The sequence below is a fragment of the Buteo buteo genome, chromosome 15 (assembly GCF_964188355.1).
Source record: "Buteo buteo chromosome 15, bButBut1.hap1.1, whole genome shotgun sequence".
NCBI classification, from domain to species: domain Eukaryota; kingdom Metazoa; phylum Chordata; class Aves; order Accipitriformes; family Accipitridae; genus Buteo; species Buteo buteo.
The window spans coordinates 1,338,137-1,363,621 of record NC_134185.1 but is presented as its reverse complement, the minus strand read 5'-3'; the positions used below and the strand labels follow the sequence as shown (position 1 = coordinate 1,363,621).

Below are 25,485 nucleotides of genomic sequence, written 5' to 3'. Positions count from 1 at the left end.
TGGATACTAATCTGTGTTAAACCAGTATTTACATCGGCCTGCTGAACTGCCGAGTTACAGAATTTTAAGGTTTTGTCTTTGCAATTGCTCCTAAAGTCTAGTCCATTTTGACAATAGAAACGTCGATGACTTTGGACGGTATTCCAAAAGAAAAGGCCTTATTTCCTCAGCCAACTGAAGCTGTATTCCTTTAATCAAAATAGCCTTTAAACTAAGTTTAATTTACAAAGGAAAGCTGAACTAGTTAAGAGTTTATTTTACTACTTTACAGGCTAAGTTATATTCAGTTTCAGGCATTTTTAAATCATACAGAATTTCAAAATGCTCTTTATAAATGAGACTATACCTTTCCAAAAGCAATCCTTCAGAAGTCTCACTGAAGCTCATGTTGTACATAGCATCCCACCTCACCAATTAGAAAGGCAGGACATGTTTAACCAACCGCAGGTTAATTTCAAGCAGACATGGGCCTGACCTTACGATCACTAGAAAGAACAGTATCTCACCTGGCTCCTCAGAGCATCTTCCAGTTCTCATCAGGAAGTTTGGTCACCATGCTGGAAACTCAAACACAGGCCTTAGCTCACATAATTTTGGGGATATCTTCTGTTCGGACATAGCTTCAGTCTTGACAACGAAGCATTGCATCACACTATTTCGTAATTAAATTTAATGCTACTGATTCAAGGTTTCTCCAAGCTTTACAGATGCACATACTCTTCTGCATTTTCTGCAAAGACAGTTTCAAGAAGACTAAGCAAGTAACCTGTTCTAGTACTGGGGAAGGGAAGTCACAAGTAAGCTACAGAAAGAAATACCGTACTTTCTACTATTAATTTTTGTCCACATTTATTTATGAGTAAAACAAACAGCAAACATTACAGCAAAGGGGACATTCAGGCCCAGATTTAAAAAAAGAAAACGGATGCCTGGAGAGATTCTGAATGTAGGCACCTCAAGATGGCAGACAAAGTACACAAAAATAAGTGAAAGTCATGAGCGTTTCAGCAAACTTCGTAAGTGCATTTCAGTATTTATTTAGATGTTTAAGCTCTCGCACTAGATTTTACAAGCTGGTGAACACTGGCAAAATTATTTCTCCCACAGAACTATAACCACACATTCCCAAGACAGTATAAATATATGGTTGAACTAACATTAATACACATCACCATTTTATCAATTACATAATAAAACAAATTATCAAGTATCCAAATATTAAGTTACGCAGCTTGAAAGGCATACAAAATATTACAGAGGTCTGCCCAAGTCATAGCAGAAACTCAAGGAGGAAAAACAAAAGAAAAAAAATTAAATCACACTTTCAACAAAGCAATAGTTGGTAAACAACTTTCAATAGGTACAGTAAAAGAAACTACAAGATTTTTCAGAAATTTTCTGATTAAGAATTTTTAGCTACGATAACAAAGCATTTCTACGTTTTAAAAAAATATTTACTAAAGTAAAGGGCATATTCTATACTTCCTGCACAAGACAAAGGCAACATTTTACTAGAAATATTAAATAGCCCCTCCCAACCTTTTCAGGCCCTCTGTTAAGTTGCACGTGAAGTGCCAACGTTAATTTTACTGTAAGGCTTTTTGTCTGGAGACATTAAAGACTTGTGTGCTTCTGTACAATTTAAAAGATTTTCTACATGAGTAACCAGAGAGTAATGATTTGTAAAATGGAGAAGTTCAGGTAACAGAAAAGTACAGACGCTGGGGTAAAAAGTTGCTGTAATTCATAGTATTAAAAAGACAGACTGTGCAAATCCTGATAATTCTAGTGCGATCGTGGGAGACAAAACATACAGTGAGCAGGCAAGACTACCTTAGAGGCCATATTCTTCAATATTGAAATGAGTGTAGAAAAAAAGATAGTAAGGTCCAGATAAGCTGGTAGTTCTCACATCATCAGAGCTATGCTCATTTACAAGGAAAAAACATGTAGCTGATATGCTGGGTATTTTGGCACCTAATCTCTCTACAGATTGATTTATTTTAGTACCCCAATTTTTAGTAGTTGAAACTAGGTGGGTAAGACTCAATGGCATGATTAAAGGATATTTGAACTGGTAATTAATGAACAAGGAGACAGCTCAGAAACAGGGTACAGCAAAAACATTTACTGGTCTCCAAACAGATGGATATTTAGCTAAACATAGAAGTTGCATTTCTACTAAGCCTTTAGCCTATTAAATACTCCTAAGGAAGCTTCCTTTACTACTAAAAAAATATCAGACTGATGTCTTTGGCATTCAGTCTGCTTAATTGTAGTTTCCATTCTTTATTCCCAAAGGAGTACTAAAGGCTGTTGAGCTTTACTGAATACAACAGTTATTTCGGTGACCATTGGAGTCTTTAAAGCGCAAACGCATCTTGGGGCGGTATTTCTCCAAGTACAGAAGTTGCTTGCTGTTAAAAGCTCCACGCCGCTTCCTAGATGGAGGAAAAAAAATATTTTGAACAGAACATTAATCTACTGCCCAGTGAAATAATATCACCAACCAGAGAAAAATATTTTTAGGTCACTGAAAAAAAACCACCATTAAGTCAAGACTGTAACCAAAATAAGGATAATTAAAAATTAAGTGCCAGGAAAGAGGGTGGCAGCTTCCTTTCACAAATACCTCTAATGACCACATGCTCAAAGGAGTACGCAGCATTTTCAACAGTGTTTTAGCCTCTGATATACACAAGCCAAAGATCTTACATTAAGATCTTAAAAGGAAGCTATAGTGCAGATGCGAGATGGTCATCTTAAGAAAGCTGAAGTTATTCAGTCTCTGAAAATAATTATGAAGAATACTGCAATATTAAGAAAGTACATAAACATTCTAACACTTCATAATAAGAAGTTGATCAGAAATTGAGCTTTCTTGGTTTTCTCAAACTAGAAATGTGTGAAAGAAGGGTACATTTTTGTTGAGTGTTTGGAATATGTACCAGGCTTCCTGTTCCTCACTTTGTGTACACCAGACTGCCAAGATGTCAAGCTATTAAAGAATTAAATTCAGCTTGTACAATTATGCAGGAAGTATTTTGGTATTGTTTATATGAGCTGCTGCTTTTTTAAAATATAGTTGAAACCTGCAAAATTAAGGCATTGAGATTAAAAGTGTTCTCATCCAACTCACATATATTTATAAAAAAATCCAAGGAAATAGTTTTCTTCAGTAGACTAACTACCAGAAATGACTAGGAGGAATTGTTTGAGTCTTGTTTGTTTGTTTTGGTTTTGTTGGTGGTTTTTTTTCCAACTTGGTCAAATAATTACCTGCCAATTCTGGTTGCCACATGAACAGAAAACACCCATCCCACAAGCCAAGTACTACAACACTGACTGTATGCAGTATGTGTGTTAAAAAGTTCACAGGTACCAAGTATTTTACCAAAAAAACACCAAACCCAAACCCCAAAAAACAAGACAACAACAGCATACAGAATTTCCTTTAGTGTCCAAGGACATATCAACATGATAAATCTTGAAAACTGCTAGATGTTAGCTTCATACTTACTGTCTTATGAACTGCACTGCATCTTCATACTTCATTCCACATTCTATCAGTGCAAGAGCAACTAAGACTGGAGCTCTGGTCAAAAAAAAAAAGGTTTGGTTTTTTTTTCAGTTTAGCATTTGCCAATGCATACTTAGAAAAAAGTATGAAAGCTTTCCCCAGTTTTCTTTTCCATCCTTCTGTGTATCTGATGTTTCTTCCCTGGGGAAGTAAAAAAGACAGGCAGAAGGCATTTCTACACTAACTGAGCCATTATACCATCTCTTTGAGCTACCTGTCCTCATTAAGAAAGGGGTTTACATTAATTCTGGTCAACCTTAGCTTTGTTCATCTGACTTTAGGTATGGGAGAAGACAGCAGGAATAAAACACAAGTAATCTTTACCTATTTGTTTCAAAGCCAATTGATTCTGGGGAAGAGTTGCATGTGTTTCTATTCCCACAAACAAGCATCTTTAGAAGCAGTCAGGACCCCAAAGCAGAAATCAGAAGAGGGTTCAGATTCAATAAGAACAAGTCCTAGAACTAGCATCACAAGTTTTAGGAACAGATGCAATCCACAGGCTGCTGCACACCCCTGAGGATTTCCTTGCTTGCCACAGTATTCTTCATCTGACAGAGTACAGTTTTCCATTAGGAAAGCTTGACACTAATCAAACTCAAATACATCAGCAATTTATGGCTCAAGAAAAAAAATCAAGACAAACCCTCATGCCACACACTAGCAAGAGACTTGTGCATCTAGTAGCGAGCTTAAGTGGTTTTTATGTTCAGGGATTTTAAAAAACTTTACATGATAAAGAGCTAGGATCTTCTTTTCAACCTGTTAATTGCTCAGTTTTGAGGAAAAACCAACAGATATCATTGTAAGCAGCTGAATAGGACTTCTTTTGGTAGCATTCACCACTACAGTCAACTTTTGTTACATGTGAAGCCATAATGCAAACAGTGGATAAGCCAGGCTTATGGACAGCAAGACCAGAAACCTCTGTTTTATATTGGACATGCTGAAACCCACGGCTAGAATATGGCAACTGCTTTTTGAACAGATCTAGTTCCCAGGTAGTCTAGAACAATAGCAGCAAAACCATTACCTTCTCACAACTGTTGGAATTGTATTTAAGATAGTGGCAGCAGACAGAGGGAACAGGGCTAAGAAGAGAATATTTAGCATTATCTGTAAAATTTTTGAAGCTCAGTGTTAGAAATGTGACAGAAACAGAGCTTTGGGACTTTGGATAACACTTTTCATCCCCCAAATAGGTGGTTGATGGAAGTTGGTCTTTATGTGCCAGAACACCCCACTTGTTTGTGACTAATGGTTACTGGCAGTACTGCTGAAAGGTGGATGAAGAAGAAACTTACAGATGAGTCACTAAAAAGCAAATCCATTAGAAAAAAAGAAGACATAGCAAGATTAAAAATATCAATGGGACACTCATCAACATGCTTGGTACAAGGATATATTTACTTACTTCATTCAGTAGTTTTTGTGCGAGAGCTGTGGTAATAGCATCACCTGTTGACTAAAAGGCCTTTAAATCTAATATATACATACAACAGCTTCCTGCCACCTGAACTACTTTTAAGTGTGAGGTCATTCCAGTACTGGATATGTGACTATTTTCCATTTGCCTCAAACTTTTGTACTAGATCTTAACAAGTCTCACCAGGGATGGCAATTCAACAGATCTTTAAAACTTTACCCACCTTCCAAGGCCAGCAACACAGTGTACAGCAATACAACAACCAGGTTCTTCACGAAATTTAACTTTAAGGAGATTTAGCCAATCATCAACAATCTGGTTAGATGGTGGAGCACCGTCGTCAAAGGGCCAATCCTAGAATATAGCACAACATACATAAAGATAGAACTCTCTATGCTTGCATGCCGTGTGCATACATAAAAAAGGAGAGGACACAACGGACAAAGGAGCTGACCGCTAAGGGAACCACTCAAACTCATGGTTTTCTAATAGTGCAACTATAGCAATATTAGGAATATATTCCTTTCAATCCGTTTTCATTAAGCAAATGATTTTGCTCAAACCCAGATTTTTTTCCTGAGAAGAGAGGATGTCTCTACAGTTTTTGCCTCCATCAGTTGCTGGAATACACTTGTAGAGTCAATAAGGTGGTGTGAAAGCAATTTTTTTGGGGGTGGGGGCATGGGTTGGTTTTAAACTCTGCTTCTACACTACTTACCAAAACCTGAATGCCTTCTTTTTCCACCGGAGCAGTGTCATAAGTAGCTTCACACACTCTTACCACTGTGGTAACGCCATATTTCTTAAGTTCCTAGGGAATGAAAAAAACCCCACTTTAAGAGTAAACTGACTTCACTTACCATTTAATTTTCTCAATAGGTTAGCTTATTAACTCATTCCAAAATTTTCAGTAAACTCATGCAAATGCTTGCCACCCTGTGAAGAACACAGAAAGCTGAAATAACCAAAAACCTCTGTGCTAATGCCAGATACCTTTAGCTCTTCTGTAAACATAAATGAAGACTAAGTTTTGTTGTGTTGGATCAGGCTTTTCTTTTAAAATCAGATCCAAATAAATATTGATGAAATAAGTAGCCCACTTCCAAAAGATCATTCCTTTTAAAGGAACAGGAAGTTTCCTGGTTTGCAAAGCTACATACTTTACTAAAAGCATTCTGAGTGAGGTTTAGATCTTCCCCTTCCCTCCCCCTGCTTAAAACAACAGGTTTGTAAGACTTCTTACTGTTAAGAATTATGAGCACAGGACAATAAATTATTCCAGTTCTTCAGTTATAACTAGAAAATAACAAAATTTAACTTTCCATTTTGCTATTACCCTCCATTAAAAAAAAAGCAATCACTCTTCATTCTCCCTGCAACAACCCATCACTCATACTGTAACTGTCACAGTAACAACTGAAGCACAGCCTAAGCATACTTTATGTAGTTGTGAGAGTATAAAGGGAAGCAAATGTTATCTCACTACGTTTTTTGTAAATTATCCCACACTGAATGCAAAATAGAAGTATAATACACCTAAAATCTTGCTAATGAGGGACTGCATTACAAACTCAGACCTTGCCAGGAGGTAACTTTGGAGGAACCTATTGTTAACATACATGCATGCATACACTTTTAACTGTGCACTTTATAGCTCCAACATGCTAGATGCAAGGTTTAGATGATAAATTCAGACACTAGCAATATTTGCCAAGCCACCTGGCTTTAGTCAGTAAACAATTTCAGCATCTACCAAACCACTTTAAGTAGCTTCAGCAGCTCTGGATGCAGAGCAAGCCTACTGCCACGAATTTCACTCAAGTACACACTATGACACTCAGAGGATTCTCTTAAGCTACACTAGAACTACGATCTGCTAATACAGAAGGCAGGCAGTGAAAGCATATTGCAATCTTGTTATGTTGTTGCAGTGTGAGTTCCTACCACTAGCAGACCTTTGCATTGTTTTACACATAACTCTGCCAGATAATGCCTGTTTTCAGACCTAAACAATGTCCTTAGTGTACAATGTAGTAGGCAGTATAATTATTTCTTCGCTTCACTTTCAGAAGTATGTTTTTGTGAAGGCTGAAGTATATCTGAATAGACTTGTCTGTACATCTTTGAAGCACGGCATCAGCATTTGAAAAAAGTCAATACACGAACAGTCTCAGTACCACTTCATATGGCTTCCACAGCTGTTATCAACCAGTAAAGAAGGAAATTGTTAATACAGTATGCTGTTCAGGCATTAAAAAAAATACATCAGTAAGAATTCTGTCCTGGCCTTACCTCTATAAATTTGTTTAAGGTTGCATTGGTTGGATTGTGTGTGATTAGGAATCTCATGTTCTTGTAGGTGATTTCCACAGGAGCTGGGCGGTTCATTCGGGCCATATTGATTTAGTTAAACATGCAACAAGATTATGAAAGGATTCAAAAAAAATTCTAATACAGAAGTGATGTAGAGAAACTGAAGTCTACTTCACTATACTCCACGTGAAATTCTCAGTGCTTGGAAGTATGAAGTTGGGAGCAATGGGAAATGAAATGAACCTCCTAACAAGAAGCAGCAATTCTTCAATCCAGTAATACTGAGGCAAAAGAAAGGCAGTGCACTGAGGTTTACCCCATCCAGGTCTGAATTCTGTTGTTAAATGCTCTGCCAATTTCAATTCAATACTTCTTATCCTGGTCAACCACTCTTAGGGGGGCTTCTTGGTGGAGTAGTAATGAATTTCTACAGTTCACTTGTCTGCATAGAGGTCGTGCTGTGCCTGGCAGTAGTCTCCACTGCCCTTCAGAAACTCCATAAATGTGTGACCAAGAACACCACAGAACTGCTGTAAAGAGAAGGGGGGGGGAGAAAAGCGTCATGAGCACAGGTGAAACAAGGTTATTTTGAAGACACCAAACATTATAAAATTGAAAAAAATAAAACCAGAGCAACTAAGCAGTTTCACAAAGTTTATTTTTTAATCCAGGAGTTAGGTTTGTGTAAGAATCCTGTTACTTTTCTCAGTGAGGACTACTTCAAAATAAATATATTTACTTAATACAGAGTTTCCATACAGCGTTGTTTCAACACCAAAACCTGAAACATATTAAAATACCAATTCAAATGTGCTAAACATAGCAAGAAGAGATGGAGTTTTAAGAAATCCAGTATTTATATAAAGCATAGCTTTTCCAGGATACCCATACAAGTGTGTTTTCTGTTCTGAATTGAGAGACATCACAACACCTACTAAAGTTACACTGACCTTAAGTAGTGCCAGGAAGGATGAGACTCCTTGAATATTCAAGCTGAGCATCAGACAATTTCTAGTGTTTAAACAAAACTACCAGTCTCTACATAGATGCAGAATCACTTGTCTTAGAGGCTAAAGACTTACTTTCCACGTAAGCATCATTAATTCACATACAGAACGGCCAGTAGAAAAAAAAAGGCATCTAAATCTACCTGTCTCAAATAGGAGGCCTTGAAAGCAAATGCAAAGTCTTTGTGGCCTAACAAAATAATGCGAGCTTTTGAACATATTTTGAGACTTTCAAGGCACACAGATTTCTAACTAAGGAACATATTTCACATGAAGACACATGGTAACCTTCATCTGCCTTTAACTGGCTTTTTACACCATGATTTTATTAATATACCAGGACAGTGGTAATGGTCTAGCTAAAAACATACACAGGCAAGTTTATTGAACAGGTTATTTCTGCCCAGTGGTGTGCCATTTTGCTATAGTTAAATTTACTTATAAAATTACTGCATGATGCACAACCAGGAAGTAGATAGCTGATGAACTGTTCCGAGTCATGTGTTCATCTGCAGATGTTGCTGTGCAAATGAACCAAGAATATATGCTTTTATGCACTGTGGAACCTTATAGCAGAGGAGCTAGTTTTGTGCCCAGCCACAGAACCAGTGCTGGTGACAATACCTGCCTAGGGAACAGAAGGGAAGAAGAGAGAAGTTTTGTTTCCCAAAAGATAACTGCAAGCTGAACCAAACGTCCCCTAAATATACTTAGGTACTAGAAAGAAACATCATTTATCCTACAACTATTTAGCAGAAAAAAATTACTTATGTTGGCCAGTCAGCTCCAAACATTGGAAGGAATCCATGTATTTCTAAGCCCAAACAAAACATTGCCCAAGACAATTTGGAAATTGACTAGCTGAGCATGCAGTGTCACAGAACTGCTATCACAGACTGACTGACTTAAAAATGTGGTTGGTTTTTTTTGGGTTGGGGGGGGTGGTGGTGGTGGTGGGTTTTTTTTGTTTTGGGTTTTTGCTTTTTTGGTTTTTGGCTGGCTGGGACACAGTAATATCAGATCTTTGCCTTCATAAATCTAGTTTCTAGTGAACAGAAGCTGTAACTTCATTGTAGCAATGTTCAGATTTTTCTTAAACTACAAACCAGCTCTATGCATCCATTCATGTATATAATCAGGGCAAGTGCACATGAGAAAATAAGGAGAAGAGACAGTATTTCAGTGCTCTAGACTCAAACCTTGCCATTCAGAAGGCCATGAAAGCAGCAGCCTGTGCTGAAAAGCTTCCCAACCATGAGAAAGTAGATTCAAAAGATCAGGTCCTAAAGACAACTGTACAATAAGTCCTGATAATAGCCAATATCTTAATACTCTTTACCAAAAGCTACATGCAAATAAGTCACGGTTGCTACCTGCCATCTAGGACTTGGAGTCAGACCAAGACTCCACTGCAGGCACTAAACCACATACCGTAAGACTACAGTGAGTCTATCTAACAATGATTAGTATTAAGCAGAAGTCACAACAGATCAATAGTCTAATAACTGTTGAGTTTTCTAAGAGGTAAAGAATCATAGACTAGTTTGGGTTGGAAGGGACCTTTAAAGGTCATGTAGGTATCTTGGCAGTACCGGAGTTCTTAAAGTGAACTACAATTGCAAAAATTGCAACATTTTATGTTGTAGACATGGCTTGGCTCCATTCTTAAGTCCAGAGAAGAGGAAGTTCAGTAACAGAGTATTTATTAGTAACAGAGAAGATAAAAATCATTACGAGATTGGACTGTAGCAGATGGGTAGAGCTGCATCACACAATGTTGCAAAAGGCCTTTAGAAAAAGCAGACCAAATACCTCCAGGCATCCTTTTCATGTTTCCAGACAGCTTCCTGGTAAGAAGTTTTAATCACAGGCATGGTGTGCAAACTCCCTCCCCCCCCCCCCCCCAAAACCCCAAGCCCCAAACCACCAAGCCCCAACTGCTAACGAATACAGGAAAGAAGTCAGCAGAAAGAAACTCATAGGACAATTTCACGTGCACTTCACTGCCACTCCAGAGATACTACCACCACCATTTCCGTAAAGACTGTAGGATTAAGTTTGCCAGTTATTTGCAAAAAAAAAAAAAAAAAACCAACCACCAAAACTATTTCAGGCTTTTTTGTGATAACTTGAGGAATGGTGAGAACCCTAAATATAACAGGCATGAAAAAGGAGCAAGAAGGATACTCTTAAGTCAAAGGCCAACAGAGTAACGGGAACCAGGAGAATTCCGACTCGGAAGAATTCCAAGAATTGTCATCTGACACACCAGCCATGCCCTTGCAGAAGAAGGTAGGTGTGCGTTAAAAAGAATCCTAGGACCAGACCTAGGGAACACCTGAAATAGCAACTGAAAAAAAGAACTGAAGATAGCTTATTTAAAGTCACTTTCAATTAGCTTAAGAAGCAGAACAGCAAAAAGGGGCAGGACAGCTTTAAGCAGATACAGCTGCACAAGGTCTTGTGCCGCTTTTCGCATGCACTGGCAGATCTCATGTTTATCTCTTCTTAAGACTGTTAAGAGGAATCATAGCCAGTCATTTTCCCTGGCAGAGGATGAGGAAGTGGAGGCTGGCAGAAACAGAAAAATCACAGAATGGTTTGGGTTGGAAGGGACCTTAAAGACCATCTAGTTCCAACCCCCCTGCCATGGGCAGGGACACCTTCCACTAGACTAGGTCGCTCAAAGCCCCGTCCAACCTGGCCTTGAACACTGCCAGGGATGGGGCAGCCTCAACCTCTCCGGGCAACCTGTTCCAGTGCCTCACCACCCTCACGGTGAAGAGCTTCTTCCTTTCATTCAATCTAAATCTGCCCTCTTTCAGTTTAAAGCCACTACCCCTTGTCCTATCATGCAAGTGAGCTCGAGGAGATAGAACGGGGTCACTAGGGTAAAGACAAGACCTTTCAATCTGCAAGATGGAGATTTTGGGGGAGAAAAGAATGTAGAGTTATTGGAAACAGTTAACATAACCCCATACTGGGGCAGGTAGAAAGTAAGAAGTAATCAGGATTCATCCAGCCTGGGAGGCAGGCTGCCCTTAGTACACAACTAGGAGTACTCAATACAACACCAGACAAACTCATCATGGGGGTAAGGAGGAGGGCAGGCAGCAAAGCATTAGTTAAGTAATAAATCCTACCTTTTTAATGCAGATTGTTAATCACATCTAGCAACTGGGTGCACAGTTCAAATTCTTATAAAAAGGAAGCAAGTACCTTACGCAACGTTAAGTTTAAGTTCTATGTGTAATTAACCCCTACAAATGAATTCATTTTGTTAATACTGACTTAACAGTTAGCAATTAGACACATCAGCACCTTACTAATTCATACAGCTAAGGACCTAACCAAGCATGTATTTGAGTCTCACTGTTTGCCTTTGCAGCTGCGGCTGCCACATTATAAAGGAGTAAAGCTCACATTTTCCTTTGATGTGAGTGCCATCGCTTCCCACCATGGCTAGCCAGAAAGCTCCACAGCCAGACCAACTCCTTGAGGCAGCATCACGCTGTACTATCCTAAGACAGCTTTGCCAGCCTAGTTTAGTTCTGCTCCAGGAGTCAAATGAAAATTAAAGACAAGTAGTACACTGGCATACTGTTTGTGTTACGGCATTAAGCCAAAGTACAAGGCTTCACCCATTTTCAGCAAAAAGACCTGAAAGATAAGAAATTGGTTATAAAAAGTGTCATAGTAATTAAGACCACCTCAGGCTTAGGGGGAACTCAAATGACATGAGCAACTTTCAAGAGGCTTTGAAATACAGCTTTAAAATTACTATATTGTCTCAGACAGTTAGTTAACTGCTTGGTAGGTAAGCTATCAAAAAAAGTCAAGATGGTATATAAAAGCATAAGGCTGCTTAAGTGAAACTCAGATGCATAGTACTGTATGCAGAAGTTTCTTTAACAGAATGACAAAACTCATTGTTTGTACCATCAAGTTGGGCACTCCAGCATATTCTTTTCAATTTACATGTGAGTTTTCCTTGAGGAAAATTAACACTGAAGGGTTTTGGAAACAGAAGCAGCAGTTTCTATCAGTAACAAAGCCAAACAACATTTAGACTGTTAGATCCATCAAAGTAAACTTGGAAAACAAAACTAAGGTTAATATGCCAGGACCACCTATTAAGAGACGGTAACCTGTCCAATATGGGATGAAGTCATGTTAGTTATGATTGTACCATCTACTATCATTTACGCTAGGAGAAGCTAGAGAATAGTTTATTCAAGTGAGAGGAAGCCATCTTGAAAAGAAAAGCTTTAATTCATGCCCTTCTGTGGGACAGGAAGCTAAAGTGTCGGTCTTCACTAACAAGCAGATTCACACATGTGTTAGTTCTGGGTCTGAAACAATCACTCATGTCTGGCAAAAACTGCTTATGAAAGTAACCTATTAGATCGTTACCGATATGTGGAAAGCAGAGAGGTGTAAGGTTATCCCATGCTGTTGTCATTCTTGTTCACAACTCGGTAGCATCTTGAGAAGCATGCAAACAAAAGCACTTGTTTACACAGTTACATGACACTTCACTCTACCTTCAGAAGATGTGCAAGATGGCTCACGGTTGCTTAATCCACCTGCTCCTAGACCAGAAACATTTGCACCCAGAACCAACTACGTGGCATCACATTCTCCGAAGTCAAGACGTGCCACACACTCACCTACTGAAAGCACAGGATCAAAACTAGAAAACTAAAATAAACTACATTTCATTACAATTTGAGAACACCTGCAAGTAAGTTCATTGTTCTAACTCACTACGTGACAAAAAGTTCCTGAAGGACAGAGGGACAAATACCCCTGACTTTCTCTTACTACTCAAGGCCCAAGTAGCAACTGCTAAGGCAGACAAGGAGTGGGAGGGTAAGGGGTACAAACTGCAGAGCCATTACGCAAGGCAGAGGCACACCTTCATTAGCTATTGTTGACAAGAAGCACCTCCTATCTACTGGGCACATGAATGTCTGTGTTACCATATCCACAGTGATAACACTACCCATTTTGGACCAGAGAAAGCGACCCATGGCCTAAGAAAACACACTCATGTATCACAGATGGGAGATTCCAAAGGTTTATCATAAATTTGTTACGACATGCTCTGTGAAGGAGGGATGTTTCTTGCGGCTCACGTATGCAGTTTAGGGGGAAGAAAAAGTTATCTCAAAACTTCCTGTATAAAAAGTCAACGCAACTTCCAGAGATGATGAAACTGAGGCCATGTGACTGTGTTCCTAGTTCTTCTGCTTGGACCATGAAAAAAGCATGCAAAAAAGCCTTAACATATATTGGGGAAAATGATACGTCACAGAAACCAGTCCATCCACCTGAGTTTCTGAAAGCAAGGAGTCTCAAAATGACTTAATACCGTCACTTCAGTAGCAAGCTACGTGAAACCTGTCAACCTACGCAAAAATTATTCCATTAAGTTTTAAGCAATAACATGAGAAATTTAGCATATGCATGCAAAGACAGTTATCACTTTATTTTATTGAGTCTAAAAAAGGTATGAGCGCCAAACAAGAAGTTGCGTCTGTGAAGCAAGCTGTAAGGAGTTATGGACTGCATTTAACACGCAAGTACCTGTGGTGTTGACCTGATAAGAGTGAGTTTTAATTTTTTAAACAAGGTGACAATCTGCTACTAGTTTAGAATTCAGTAATAGTGTGATCTGGGCGTTCTGGTTAATCTTTAAGAGAAGAAGTGATCACTTACAGTCAGCCTAGATGCAGCATTCTTACGTGGCGTGTATTCTGTCAGAACAGGAAGGTTTCACATGATAAGCATTATTAGATAAGGCTAAATTCTATTTATTTGCTGCCTTACTGACACATTTAGTTTTGGTAAGACAATGACATCCTTCTCCCTTGGCTCCTGCTATATCTGTCACTCATTTTTCTTTCTTTCTCACTCACAAGTTTCCTCCCATGCCTGTGCAATTTCTATATTGCTTCTTCCACACTTTCCCCCTGAAACGATTCTGTTCCTGTAAGACAATTTCGAGACCCTATTCAATGGAATAGTAAGAGCTGACATTTAAGCATCATCTTCAGGTTTTTTGATGTGACAGTTTTATGAGAGACAGGGTTCACACTTCTGAGTCACTGCTTTGGAAAGATTCCGCAGACGCAGGTAGACATATTGGAAAGTTGTCTCCAGCAGCAATAATAAACGCCAGAATTACGGGACCCTCGTGCTGTGGAGCCTTGTGCATTTGTCAGCTCATGATATTTGCAACGTGCATAGCTGGCTACCGGATGGCAACCAAGACCTGTGCGTAACCGCCGCTAATCCTGCTTCTATTACCATTGATTACTTGATCTGGATAACGCTTTGTCTTTCTTGCTTCCCTACTTTTGGAGGGCGTACTACCACCAGCAAGCCTTGCATTTGTTTGGGCTTAAACACACAGCGCTCTGCGGCCACAGATGTTAGGCAGCGCAGACACCGAGATTACATGGGGAGTTAACAAAAAACACAAAAAAACCAGCACCCCACCCCCCCCCCACCCCCCCAAGTATATGAAAGCGAAAACTTCTGGTGCCGAACCGCGATCCACCTCCAGAAGGAAAAGCCTTGCTGGAGAAGCCGGATGGCAAGGGCTTAAAGGCAGGTTCGCCCCAAATCCAGCGATTCCGAGGGTGGGCGGCAGGCTGTGCCGCTGCAGCAGCACCCGCTCCACGCCGACCCTCCCGCCACCCTCAGCCCGGCCGGCCGCACACGCCAGCCCGGCCCACCCCACGGCTCGTTTCGGAACGGATTCACGTCCTCGGCTCGCAGCCGGTCCCTTCTCCCCGCCGCAGACAAAGAAGCCGCCTTCACGCGTGGGGCGGCGGGCGGGGGTCCACGGCCCCGGCCCGGCCCCCCCCCCCGCCGGGCACCCCGGGGCAAGCCCCGTCTTGCCCGGCAAGCCGCGGGCTCCGGCCGCCCCCGGCGCCGCGCCAGCCGCCGGGCTCCCGGCCTTGCCCGCCTCTCCCCGGCCGCGACACCGCCCCGCGGGCCGGGCCGGGCCGGGCCGTCGCCCCAACGGCGGCGGCGGTCACGGGTTCGCATCACGCTTCCATCAGGGCTCCCGACGCGGAGCCATCTTGTCCCCCGCAGCCGCCGCCCGGGCCCGGGCCCGGCCTCCCCCCGGCAGGGGGCTCCCGGCCGCCGCCCTGACACGGCCCGGGGCCGCCGCAGGCCCGGCGGCCCCAGACAGACACCGGCGGCGGTGGCGGGGCGGGGGGGGACGGACACGGGACGACCGCCGGCGGCAAGCGGGCGCGCAAAGCGGCTTTGTGCCCGGGCCGGGCCGCGGCCGCAGAACAAAGAGACAACATGGAGGAGAGGGAGCGGGGGAAGGCGAGGCGCGGGGGTTCGCGGGGCGGCACTCACAGGAATATGGTTACTCATTGAAGACTGTAGCCTGATCATACAGCCGGGGTGCGGGCGCCACCGCCGGGGGCAGGAGGAGCAGGACCGGGAGGACGCGGAGGCGCTGGGGGCCGCGGAGCTGCCGGAGGGGGTTCGGCGGCGGAGCGGGGATGGACCATACAGCTGCGGCGGCGGGCGCGGAGCGGAGCGGACGCGGCTGCGGCAGGAGGGACACTCGGCGCCGCCTCCCTCACAAGAGCCCCGGGGCCCGCCCCTCGCTCGCGGACGGGCGTCGCGCCCGGCCAATTAGGGGCGCCGCCAGCGCGTCGGGGGGCGGGAGCGAGGCCGCCGGCGGACGGGGGTTGGCGGAGAGGGGATGGTGGTGGCGGAGGGGGGGGGCGTGGCGCCGGCGGGAGGGAGCCGAGAGGCGGAGGCAGCCGGCGAGAACCGGTTAGTGAATGAAGCGGCGGGGGCAGGGCGGGACGCGGCGGGACGGGGCGGGGCGGGGCGGGAGCCCCGCGTCCCGCTGGCCGTGGCCGGGCGGCGAGTTCTAGAGGCTTCCCCGCGGCGTGGCCCGGCTGGCGGGGCCGGGTGGCTGAGGGCCGGGCGCCCGGCGGGGCCGGCTGAGGGGAAGGCGGCGAGGGCAGCGCGGGAGGGGGACGTCGTGAGGAGCGGCTGAGGGGAGGCGGCTGAGGGGAGGCGGCTGAGGGGAGGCGGCTGAGGGGAGGCGGCTGAGGGGAGGCGGCTGAGGGGAGGCGGCTGAGGGGAGGCGGCTGAGGGGAGGCGGCTGAGGGGAGGCGGCTGAGGGGAGGCGGCTGAGGGGAGGCGGCTGAGGGGAGGCGGCTGAGGGGAGGCGGCTGAGGGGAGGCGGCTGGGGGGTGATACCGAAAAGCCGGTCGAAGAAACTCTCTAAGACTCGTTTTGGGGTTTTAGAAAGCAGGCGTTCTTCATCGCAGCGCTGGGTGCACGGGGTTAGTTCCACCTAGCGTGCATGCCACAGCTTTAGCACAAACGGGTTATATGGAATAACTAAGTGCATATTAATCAGATTAGTATACATATACATAAAAATGATTGCAACTGATTATCATAGTACTGCCTACATCCGATCATGCGCCATGAAGGATCCATTTGAGTCGAAGGGCTGCTTTCGCGACCACCGACCCATTTGAAGTTCTTGCTGGCTGTCCTTGAAGTCTTTATTCTTGTCCTTGTTCTTTGATCTTGAAGCTTAACGCAGTTTCAATCACATGTGGTCAGTTTCAGCATTGTTCTCATCTAGCGTACAGGAACATCTCGTCATAAGAGCAAAGAACTGCAAAACTTACGAGTAACTACCTCTGCTAGTTAATCGCTTGGCTATGCTTTTGTCTATTGTTTCAGTCATGGTGTTAGTATAAGATTTCTAATATTTATTTACCAAATCTCACTTTTACAGTCACCTAGCAGCAAACCAGTTTCCACAGCTGGTACAAAATATTAAAACCATCAAAATATTTAGACACACCATACAGAATGTATGGAAATAGGCTATCAGGAGAAGGGCGGTGGGATGGCCGCAGCCCCGCACCCGTCCCGACCCCTGAAGCCCTTCGCCCTCAGGCCACGAAAGCTCTTTTCGTGAATTCAGCGGTGTTGGGGAGCTCTTTGCACGTCTTGCCCACGGGTTGTTCTGTGCTTTTAAGTTGAGGGACGCCCGCGGTTTTTGGTTTTACCCCACGGGAGACCAGCCTGGTAGGCCAGAAGCGGCGTGGGAGGCAAGATGGGACCCTCTTGGCCTCGCACTCTCTCCCGCTCCGAGGACAGGCTGTCTCCCAGGACACGGGCGCTATGGAAGGGCAGACATCTCAAGGGTGAATCCTAGCGGTGGGAGCCGGTCCCCAGCTGGATGCCCCACACCGGGACATCGTCGCCGTCGCCTGGGTCAGCCCCAGCCCTGTGCAGGAATGCACAGGCCACTTCGAGCTTCGGCTAGTCTGATGCTCTTCCAGTTACCTTTAACCACTTAGGCCTTTCTCCTACTTTTTATTTTGTTGCTACCGCACAGATTACGAGAGTCCGCAGAAGTTGGTTGTGGTCTAAAAAGTAAATAGCTTGGTTCTGAACCTCAGCAGTTTGCATCGGCTTGTACAAAGGCATGGCTGGTTCCTGGGTTTGCCCAAATTTTCTGTTTTTCTATCACCTGCAGAAATCGAGGTTTGTACAGAGCAGGATTTCATGGTAACTGACACACGAGAGGCGTGTTATTCAGAACAAGTCTGTATTACCTTTCGCTCCACCTGGCTTCGGGTGGGCACAAGCTAATTTCTAACCAGGAGCCACCTCTCTGCTAGGATAATATAGTCAGTGTTTCTGGGCTATAAATACATCTGGGCTGTATTTATTTACATTAGCCTTTTGTATTTACTGACTGGCTCAGGACACGCGTCTGGTGAACTTGCAGCTGTTTCCACTTCTCCATGTAAAACTTGTTGAAAACGTGCTCAGAATCCTGTAAAATAAGACAATGATCCCAATGTTAATAGCTGCTTGGAATATTGTTTATTTGTTGGTGGTTACAATGTTAGGAAGGTGTTGGGGGAAAAAAGTGAAAAAGTCAACAGAGCTTCTTTCTCTTGCCAATAAAGCTTGAGGAATTTGCTCTGGATAGAGTTCTGAGACAGATTAAACAGCTCTTTACCTGTTCTAATCCATGCTGTTCTTTGTGGTGGGGTTTTTTTTTGCTTTGGTTTTTTTTTTTCCCCCACTCCAACAATGCAAGCTTTTGTTTACTGTTTCACTGCACATTAAACTGATCAGGATTTTAGGATCAAATTACTTTCTGCCACAACATCCTTTCAGTACCATAGCACAGTAGTTTACACTGGAAATAAGAGTCACTGTCAGTTTCTTTGAAATTGCACACCCTAAGAAGAAAGGATTTAGCTCAGAAAGCTTTTAATCTAAAAACACATGGGGGGGGGTGAGGAAAGAATGCCTGTGTCATTTTGACTATTTAATATTTATTTTTACTATGATAGTCCCTATCTGGACCCCTTAGTTGTGATTATGTCATACTAGTTGGCACTTAAGATGCAGTTCCTGTGTTTCATGCTCTGAGGTGACAAGAGATACTTGCAGTGTTGAGAGCAGTAGACTACAATAAAGTAGCCTACTCTTTCATATGACATAGGACAGAGACAACGATACTTATAGGAGAGAGAGACAAGTGGAGAGTTACAAGGTGCCAGCTAATGAACTGATGAAACAAAGTGGATTGAGGAGGCAGAAAGTAACAGAAAGAGACAAGGCTCGAAGAAGCCTTTTAAGATGAGAAAAAAAGAAATGCTTGTAAAGAGAAATCTGTGGGCCAAATTCAGAAGAGGTGGATATTATCAGTTTGAGAAGCAAAGATGTGGTTGTCACCATTGGTGTGGTATTAGGATGATTAATACAACTGTTATGACAAGAAGCTATAATAGGACAAAGTTTGAATATGTTTTTGAAGCAGTGTGAGTCAAAAATAAAATTTGGGCAAAGCCTGAATGTCCAGCCCTTACCTAGTTGACTATTATCGATACTTTTTGAAAGTTCTAATAGGAAGTTTTAATTAAACCAGTCAATTTAAAGAATACCAAAGTTTCAAAATTCAAAATGATAAGTTACACCTTATGATTACTTTCTTTTGCTTTCTAAAACCTGCCGGTTTGTAATCTCTGATAATTTGATGTTGCCTTATTCACTCAAGTACAATAGTGAAAAAAATGCCCTGTTCACTTTCTTTATGTAAAAGTGTCTATACTTTATATGCTTTGTTAGCCATTTTTGTCAAGAAGGGGAACCGTAATATAATTAGGAAGCGATTTCTTACTTCTGGTCATCTTTGTCAACCTTCCTGTACTTACAAGAAGTCCATCATACTATTTTTCAACTAGAGGGACCAGAGCAGGAAGTAGTCTTCAATATGCAGTCACGCAGTGTCCACGCATCGCTTTGAAGTGGTTTGTGTCAATTTCTTGCTGGTACATGTGGTCTGGTTGAAGAATGCTGCTTCTATGGGTTTCGTGAAAGTTAAACTTTAAAATGTGACTCTTATGTTTGAAATATGTATCTTTATGTATCAACTAATGTAAATCTTACTCAAAGACTAAATAAAATACTGATTCTTAATGTATTTGTCTTTTGCAGACACTTAACATCCTTAGTCCCTCTAGACAGAAATCAGTTGTCCCTGACATACATGTGGGTCTTCTGTATCGTAACACAAGGGCAAAAAAGCCCAAACAATTGTATACTGGAAAGAAATGTCAGAATCTGAATTTGTTTAAGTACCAGTTGGATGTGGTTTCACTGTGTTTGTGTGGACTAATCCTATTTTAAATTTGAATGGAGTCGGGGGGATTTTATATAGATAATGATGTCATGTCCGTTACTAGTCTAGCTGTATGGAATTAACTTACACACTTAAGGGTTTGCTGGTTAAATCTTTGATTTGCTGATATTAACTGTAGCTTTTTATGGTGAAATTTCTGAAGGCTGTATTTATGCCCATTTCATGCCAATGTTTAAAAAGGTGAAGTGATTATGACTGGGTTAGACTGTCATCTAATAGAAAACTCCTACATGACTAAGCTGGTTAAAACAAAAAAAGAATTAAAGGATAAGAATATAATTAGCGCAAATCAATGTAGTTCCAGGGAAAATAGCTATTGTAAAGAAAGCTGACTTAATGCTTTGACAAGATTACAAGATTGGCATAAAAGTAACTGCAGAGCTGTAACACAAAATGTTTTCAAACAGTTTTATCAAAGGAGTGTAATCAAAGATCACTGAAAAACCCAAGTGTGACTGATGTAAAAACTGATGAATAGCAAGGAACAATGATGTCGACGTAGTTCTGCAGAGTAATCTAGATTGTTTAGTAACTTGTGTTCACTCAGAAATGTATTTCAGTACAGACACTTGCAAAGTTGTACCAAGAACGCAAGCAAGATTTATAAGTTTTTAAGAATGCTTCTGTTACTCTAAAAAGAGTCCAAGGGTTATAATGGACAAAGTGAGTCAATATGAACTCCCAGGGCAGTGCTGTGGTAACAGTAAAACTGATCCTTGTGTGATCCTTAGATATGTAACATGAAATTGTGAGAAGGAATAGAGGGATTTTTAAATAGCATCGATACTAACTGTTGAAATACCATGTGCAGTTCTGTTGACCACAGACTTCTCAAGTTACCTTATTTTCTGATATTAAAAAAAACCCCAATGTGTCTGGAGCCTGTGTGGCATTTTTCACATGCCCTATTACCTGCTCCTTCTTTTATGCTTACCGCTCCTACTCTTAGCTCTCTTTCTCCTCCCCCTTCAGGTTAGGTTCAGCACCGTGGTGTCTCTCAGATTCTGTGGTCTTCTGGTTTTCTGGTGAACAGGGTAATGGAGTGGAAGAGACTTTGGGGCAGTGTCAATTGTTTCTGCAAAATTTGTGTTTGAGATGTGGTAGGTCCACAGCCATGTCTTAGAAGAGATAGTGACGCATTGGTGAGAATGCAAAGCTGCAAAAAATATTCAAAGACTGGAAACAGTCAGACATGTAAAGGACTCTCCCTTTTTAACTCAAAAAGTAGATACAGTGGTACCTCACAGGGAGAAAGTGTAGGCTTCTCAAGGATTCTTAACTTGAAGAGTAAGGTGGAATGGATGATGAAAATCCAACATTCACATGCTCTGACAAATATAAGTTACTGGCTTCAGTACGGGAATCACTGGGTGAAACTTCATGCACTGTGATGCAAAGGAGATCATAAACTACAAAATACAGGTTTTCACATCCTGAGTTAAGAATTTAATGGGGAAAGAAGGCTTTTAATAGAAGGCCCTTTATTTGAGTTTTTTTAGCTAGTTCAAATTCCTCATGGTATTTATATCACAATGCAGGTGTATAATTTCTTAAATTTTGCCTCACCTGGAAATTCTGCTTTTAATATTTCTAAAGTTCATTAATACTTAACTGAGTGCTTCTTCATGTTTTCCCACTGATGATCGTTTCTTTGTGCATATGAAACTCTTCTAAATTACTTAGCTTCTTGCTCTTGTCAATTTTTACTATGTCAGCTTCATTTCTGTGGCTTGGTCTCATTTATCCCCCCCCAGCATATTTTCCTCTGTTGTTTGATGGATGTCTTCAGTCCAAATCTGTTTTCAAACTGCTTCCTTTTGCGCAGTCCTATAAAAAGTCTCATGCTTGTTAAACATTAGTTCTTTCCTCTCCTATGTCCATGTTTCGCTCAATAGCGCAGTCGGGAAGCCTGTTGTATTTCCATGGCCTGGGCCCGCATGGTCACAGCGTGTACGTTCACATACGTTCAAGCCCTCCACTGCTGGCATATAGCACCTAAGGAACACTGTTGTAGCGCAAGATTGATGGAACAGACCTGTGCTCTGTGCTGGTGGGGGGAACCTTTCTGCTATGGAAATTTCAGTGCTGGAGCTGTATGTGATGTGTTTGTGGTTTTGAGTAGAATGAAGTGGTTGCAGGGTGATACAGAATTAAGCTTATTGTAGGAAATCTACGTGTGTTGCTCTAGCACATTATCAAAACTGAAAGACTTTACAGTGGATTCTTCATATTTGTTTGGTTTCTTTGGCCACGCATATTTACAAAAAATACTCTGAATTCATTATGAGGATTTAGCACAGACCTTTTCACCCATTAATGTAAATAGGCACTTCATATACAAGGTGTGGTATGCTAAAGGTTTCTGGTATAGCATCATGGCCTTGGGCTAGATCTTGTCTATAGGCTTTAGTGATAATGAGAGTAATTTTCCATTTTCAGGTCCTAAAACTGCTTCTGGTTTTGGAAGAGAAGGTAATTTCAGTTTCTTTCTGGAACTCTGATAATGTGCGTTGACCACGGACTGATTAGAGGGAGTAGGGAACTACTACTGATACTTCACAGATACAAGCAAACACTGTGAAGCCCTTTTTCAGTTGTTTATTGGGAAAATTCAGTGAATTCCTCAGGTTGCCTTCTGTCTGTTCATTGAAAGAATTGTCTCTCTTATGGACTTTATGCACAGTATCTGTTAAAACTTTGGAGATCTGCTAAAGAAGGATTTTTCATGACTGAAGAAGTCATGATCTTTTATAGGCACATGCTGTAGTTGTCACTCGGCAGGTTTAACATTCGTAATTGGCACTTAGGCAACATACAATCCAAGTAGATGGTATTTAAGTATTACAGGAGCAATCCTAAAGATTGATAGTTTCAAAAAAAATTTGCACAACATTGCTCACACATGAGTTTTCTGTTATGTGCTTTTACAACATGTCTACTTACTTACTCCTATTGAAGTAGATTACGCCTATACATTAGGAAAGGCGGGGCTTTTTGATTTCATTTAAGTTAGATTTTCTCCAAACACTCTTTTTGGGACAGTCCAATGGTCTGACATTCTGGATATATCACGGTGTTTATCTCAGCAAGCTGTTTGAGCTGACAGCCTGGGAATATTTTCTCGAGACATGTTAGGGGGCAAATCAGAGCCTCACCATAGGGACAACGAATGGAGCCTTTGGCACTAATAGCACTTTCCATATTTGCTATGACTGTATATGTAGGAAATTGTGCTGTTAAGATCCTATACAGCTGCTGTTACAAAACTGCAATCTAATTCTGTTTTTTTTTGTTACTGTCTTTCAACAATGCTACCCATGAAGACTGCTCAAGTGGTACTTTAATAATAATACCTTTGACATTTTAATGGCAATTACAAGGACTCATAACTATTCCCTTTTGAAAAGTTTTTTTGGATGAATATGAAAATTCATTTATGGTTTTGGTCTAAAATGTTAACAGATTTTATTGTCTTATGCTTTTAGTGCTGCAACCAGAACTAAACAGCGATCTCTTTGCTCAGTCTGTTCAGATTACTGCAGCTATCAGTCACTCATTGCCTGTTCAGCATCCTTTCCACCCTGCTCCTGGTTTTTTCCCCTCTGTTGCTAGGGAGGACATTGATTTTTCTGGGCTTTTGTGGTGCAGCAAAATACCAACAAATTATCGAGACAGGGAAACTTTACAGGTCCACTTCTTCTGTCAACTGATAAGCTCTACTGTCCCTAGACTCAAAATCTGTCTTGTCATTTACTGTTGGGATTTCATTATTGTTAAAAATTGTTGCCTTTGATTTTAATTCTGAGATTTGAATTAAAAATTGAAAGATAGAAGCCAAAGCTGTTAATAGAAGCTCTGTTGCAGTTCTGTTTCATGCTCAAATACAAGGTTATACCATTAAATGACAATTAAAAATATTGTCCAAGAAGGACATTTAGAACATGTCCTAGAAAATATAAATGATGATATTTTCTTGTTAGGCATGCGTGTCCTTTTGTCGCTGCTTTGCTTAGTGAACATTTCGCTTTTGTATAGTAGCATAATTGTCAGTGTATTAGAAAAGATATGCCTGTATTCAATTTAACAGGAAAAACAAATCACTTGGAAACCAAAATATGTGTCATCTTATGACTCAAAGCTCACAAACGCAGAGGTTAACTAGTATTGCTTTAAATGGAGAAAATCATGTGTATTTAAAAATCAAGATGGATTTTGTAAGCCAATACAAGGAAAAGATAGTGATTTTCTCTACTTCCTAAAAACAATTTAGTGGCTTTGCTATTTCATTTTAAACAAGAAAGCATCTGAGAACTATCAGCCTCCATGATCTGGTGCTGAGATTGTTTTGGATCCCTAATTTCCTTTTGCTTGAGTAAACTGGTTCAGCAAATCAAAAATATGCCAAGTCTTCATTATAAAAAAGGATTTTTGTTTGGTCTTGCAGCGGGTAGAGTGTATCAGGCCATCAATAAACATGCACTTCTTGCAACACTGACATTCAAGTGGCGTTGTAGGTCTTAACGCTATTTTGCTTTCAATCTGCCAGATGAACTCTGTGCCAACCTTTGCTACGTGTGTAATTAAATTGTCTTTTCCCAGGGCTTGCACAGTCAGAATATTACTTTGGCCAGCACTCATGTGAGACTGTTGGCCAAAATAATACATACCAAACTAATAGTAGGAACCTGTACCCCACTGAGAATATGATGACTGAATACATTGTAGTTTGCTCGTGCAGGTTTCTTTATGCAGAAGGGCCTCCTTTGTACCCCTACTGCCATGCACCTTTTTACATTTTTCGAACTAGTAGTTCTGAACCTGCCATCAAGCCCGAAATCGGGGAGTGTAATGTTGTTGCAGTTGGTGTGTTCGTATGTGTTCTCAGCAATGCAAGCTGTAGGCACATGCATCTCAGCAATAATCCTGTTTTCTGAAACTAGCTATTGCTTGAACGTGTTTCTGATGCCACATGGGTAGCTTGCTTTAATAACAAGTTAGCATCTCCACACCAAGAGTGGGACACATTTGTTTCTACACCTGTTTAGATGCAAAATTCTGGAGCCACTGCAACTATTCCTTATCTGTGTTCAAATGTTCCCACTGTAGAATTGCGCAGTTCCTACCTAAAACACTAGTGTATACACTGGTGTCTTCCAGTTTTACTCTGCTTTATTCAGGCGCATTCTCACGTATGAAACTAATTTTGGAAACAAATGCGACTTCATCTCTGATTAGGAGCTGAGCAAAAGGTAAGTTTTGCCTTTGGAAGTTGGCCTTTAGTTTAAAAGTTTACTTTTCGAAAGCATCTAAATTATGTCAGAACATAAGTCACGTTTTGCAAGGCAGTAGTCATTTGGGGATGCCCAGCTTTTGATGGTTCCAGCATAAGGGAATTCACACCCTTAATTAGATGTTATGGATTCCT

General features: G+C 41.8%; 2 protein-coding genes across 2 annotated transcripts; both read right to left on the bottom strand.

Moving 5' to 3' along the window:
* Positions 1-832: 832 nt before the first annotated feature.
* PTP4A1 (protein tyrosine phosphatase 4A1) lies at positions 833-7,532 on the bottom strand. Its single transcript, XM_075046409.1, has 5 exons — positions 7,299-7,532; positions 5,725-5,817; positions 5,230-5,360; positions 3,521-3,595; positions 833-2,441 (listed from the first exon to the last, which is right to left on the bottom strand). Exons 1-5 carry the CDS (start codon positions 7,401-7,403, stop codon positions 2,324-2,326), a joined length of 522 nt encoding a protein of 173 aa, XP_074902510.1. The 5' UTR covers positions 7,404-7,532; the 3' UTR covers positions 833-2,323.
* A 99-nt stretch (positions 7,533-7,631) lies between these two features.
* Positions 7,632-15,842, bottom strand: LOC142039671 (uncharacterized). The gene is made up of 2 exons (XM_075046410.1): positions 15,710-15,842; positions 7,632-7,849 (listed from the first exon to the last, which is right to left on the bottom strand). The coding sequence occupies exons 1-2, from the start codon at positions 15,746-15,748 to the stop codon at positions 7,754-7,756; spliced, it is 135 nt and encodes a 44-aa protein (XP_074902511.1). The 5' UTR covers positions 15,749-15,842; the 3' UTR covers positions 7,632-7,753.
* Between the last annotated feature and the right edge of the window lie 9,643 nt (positions 15,843-25,485).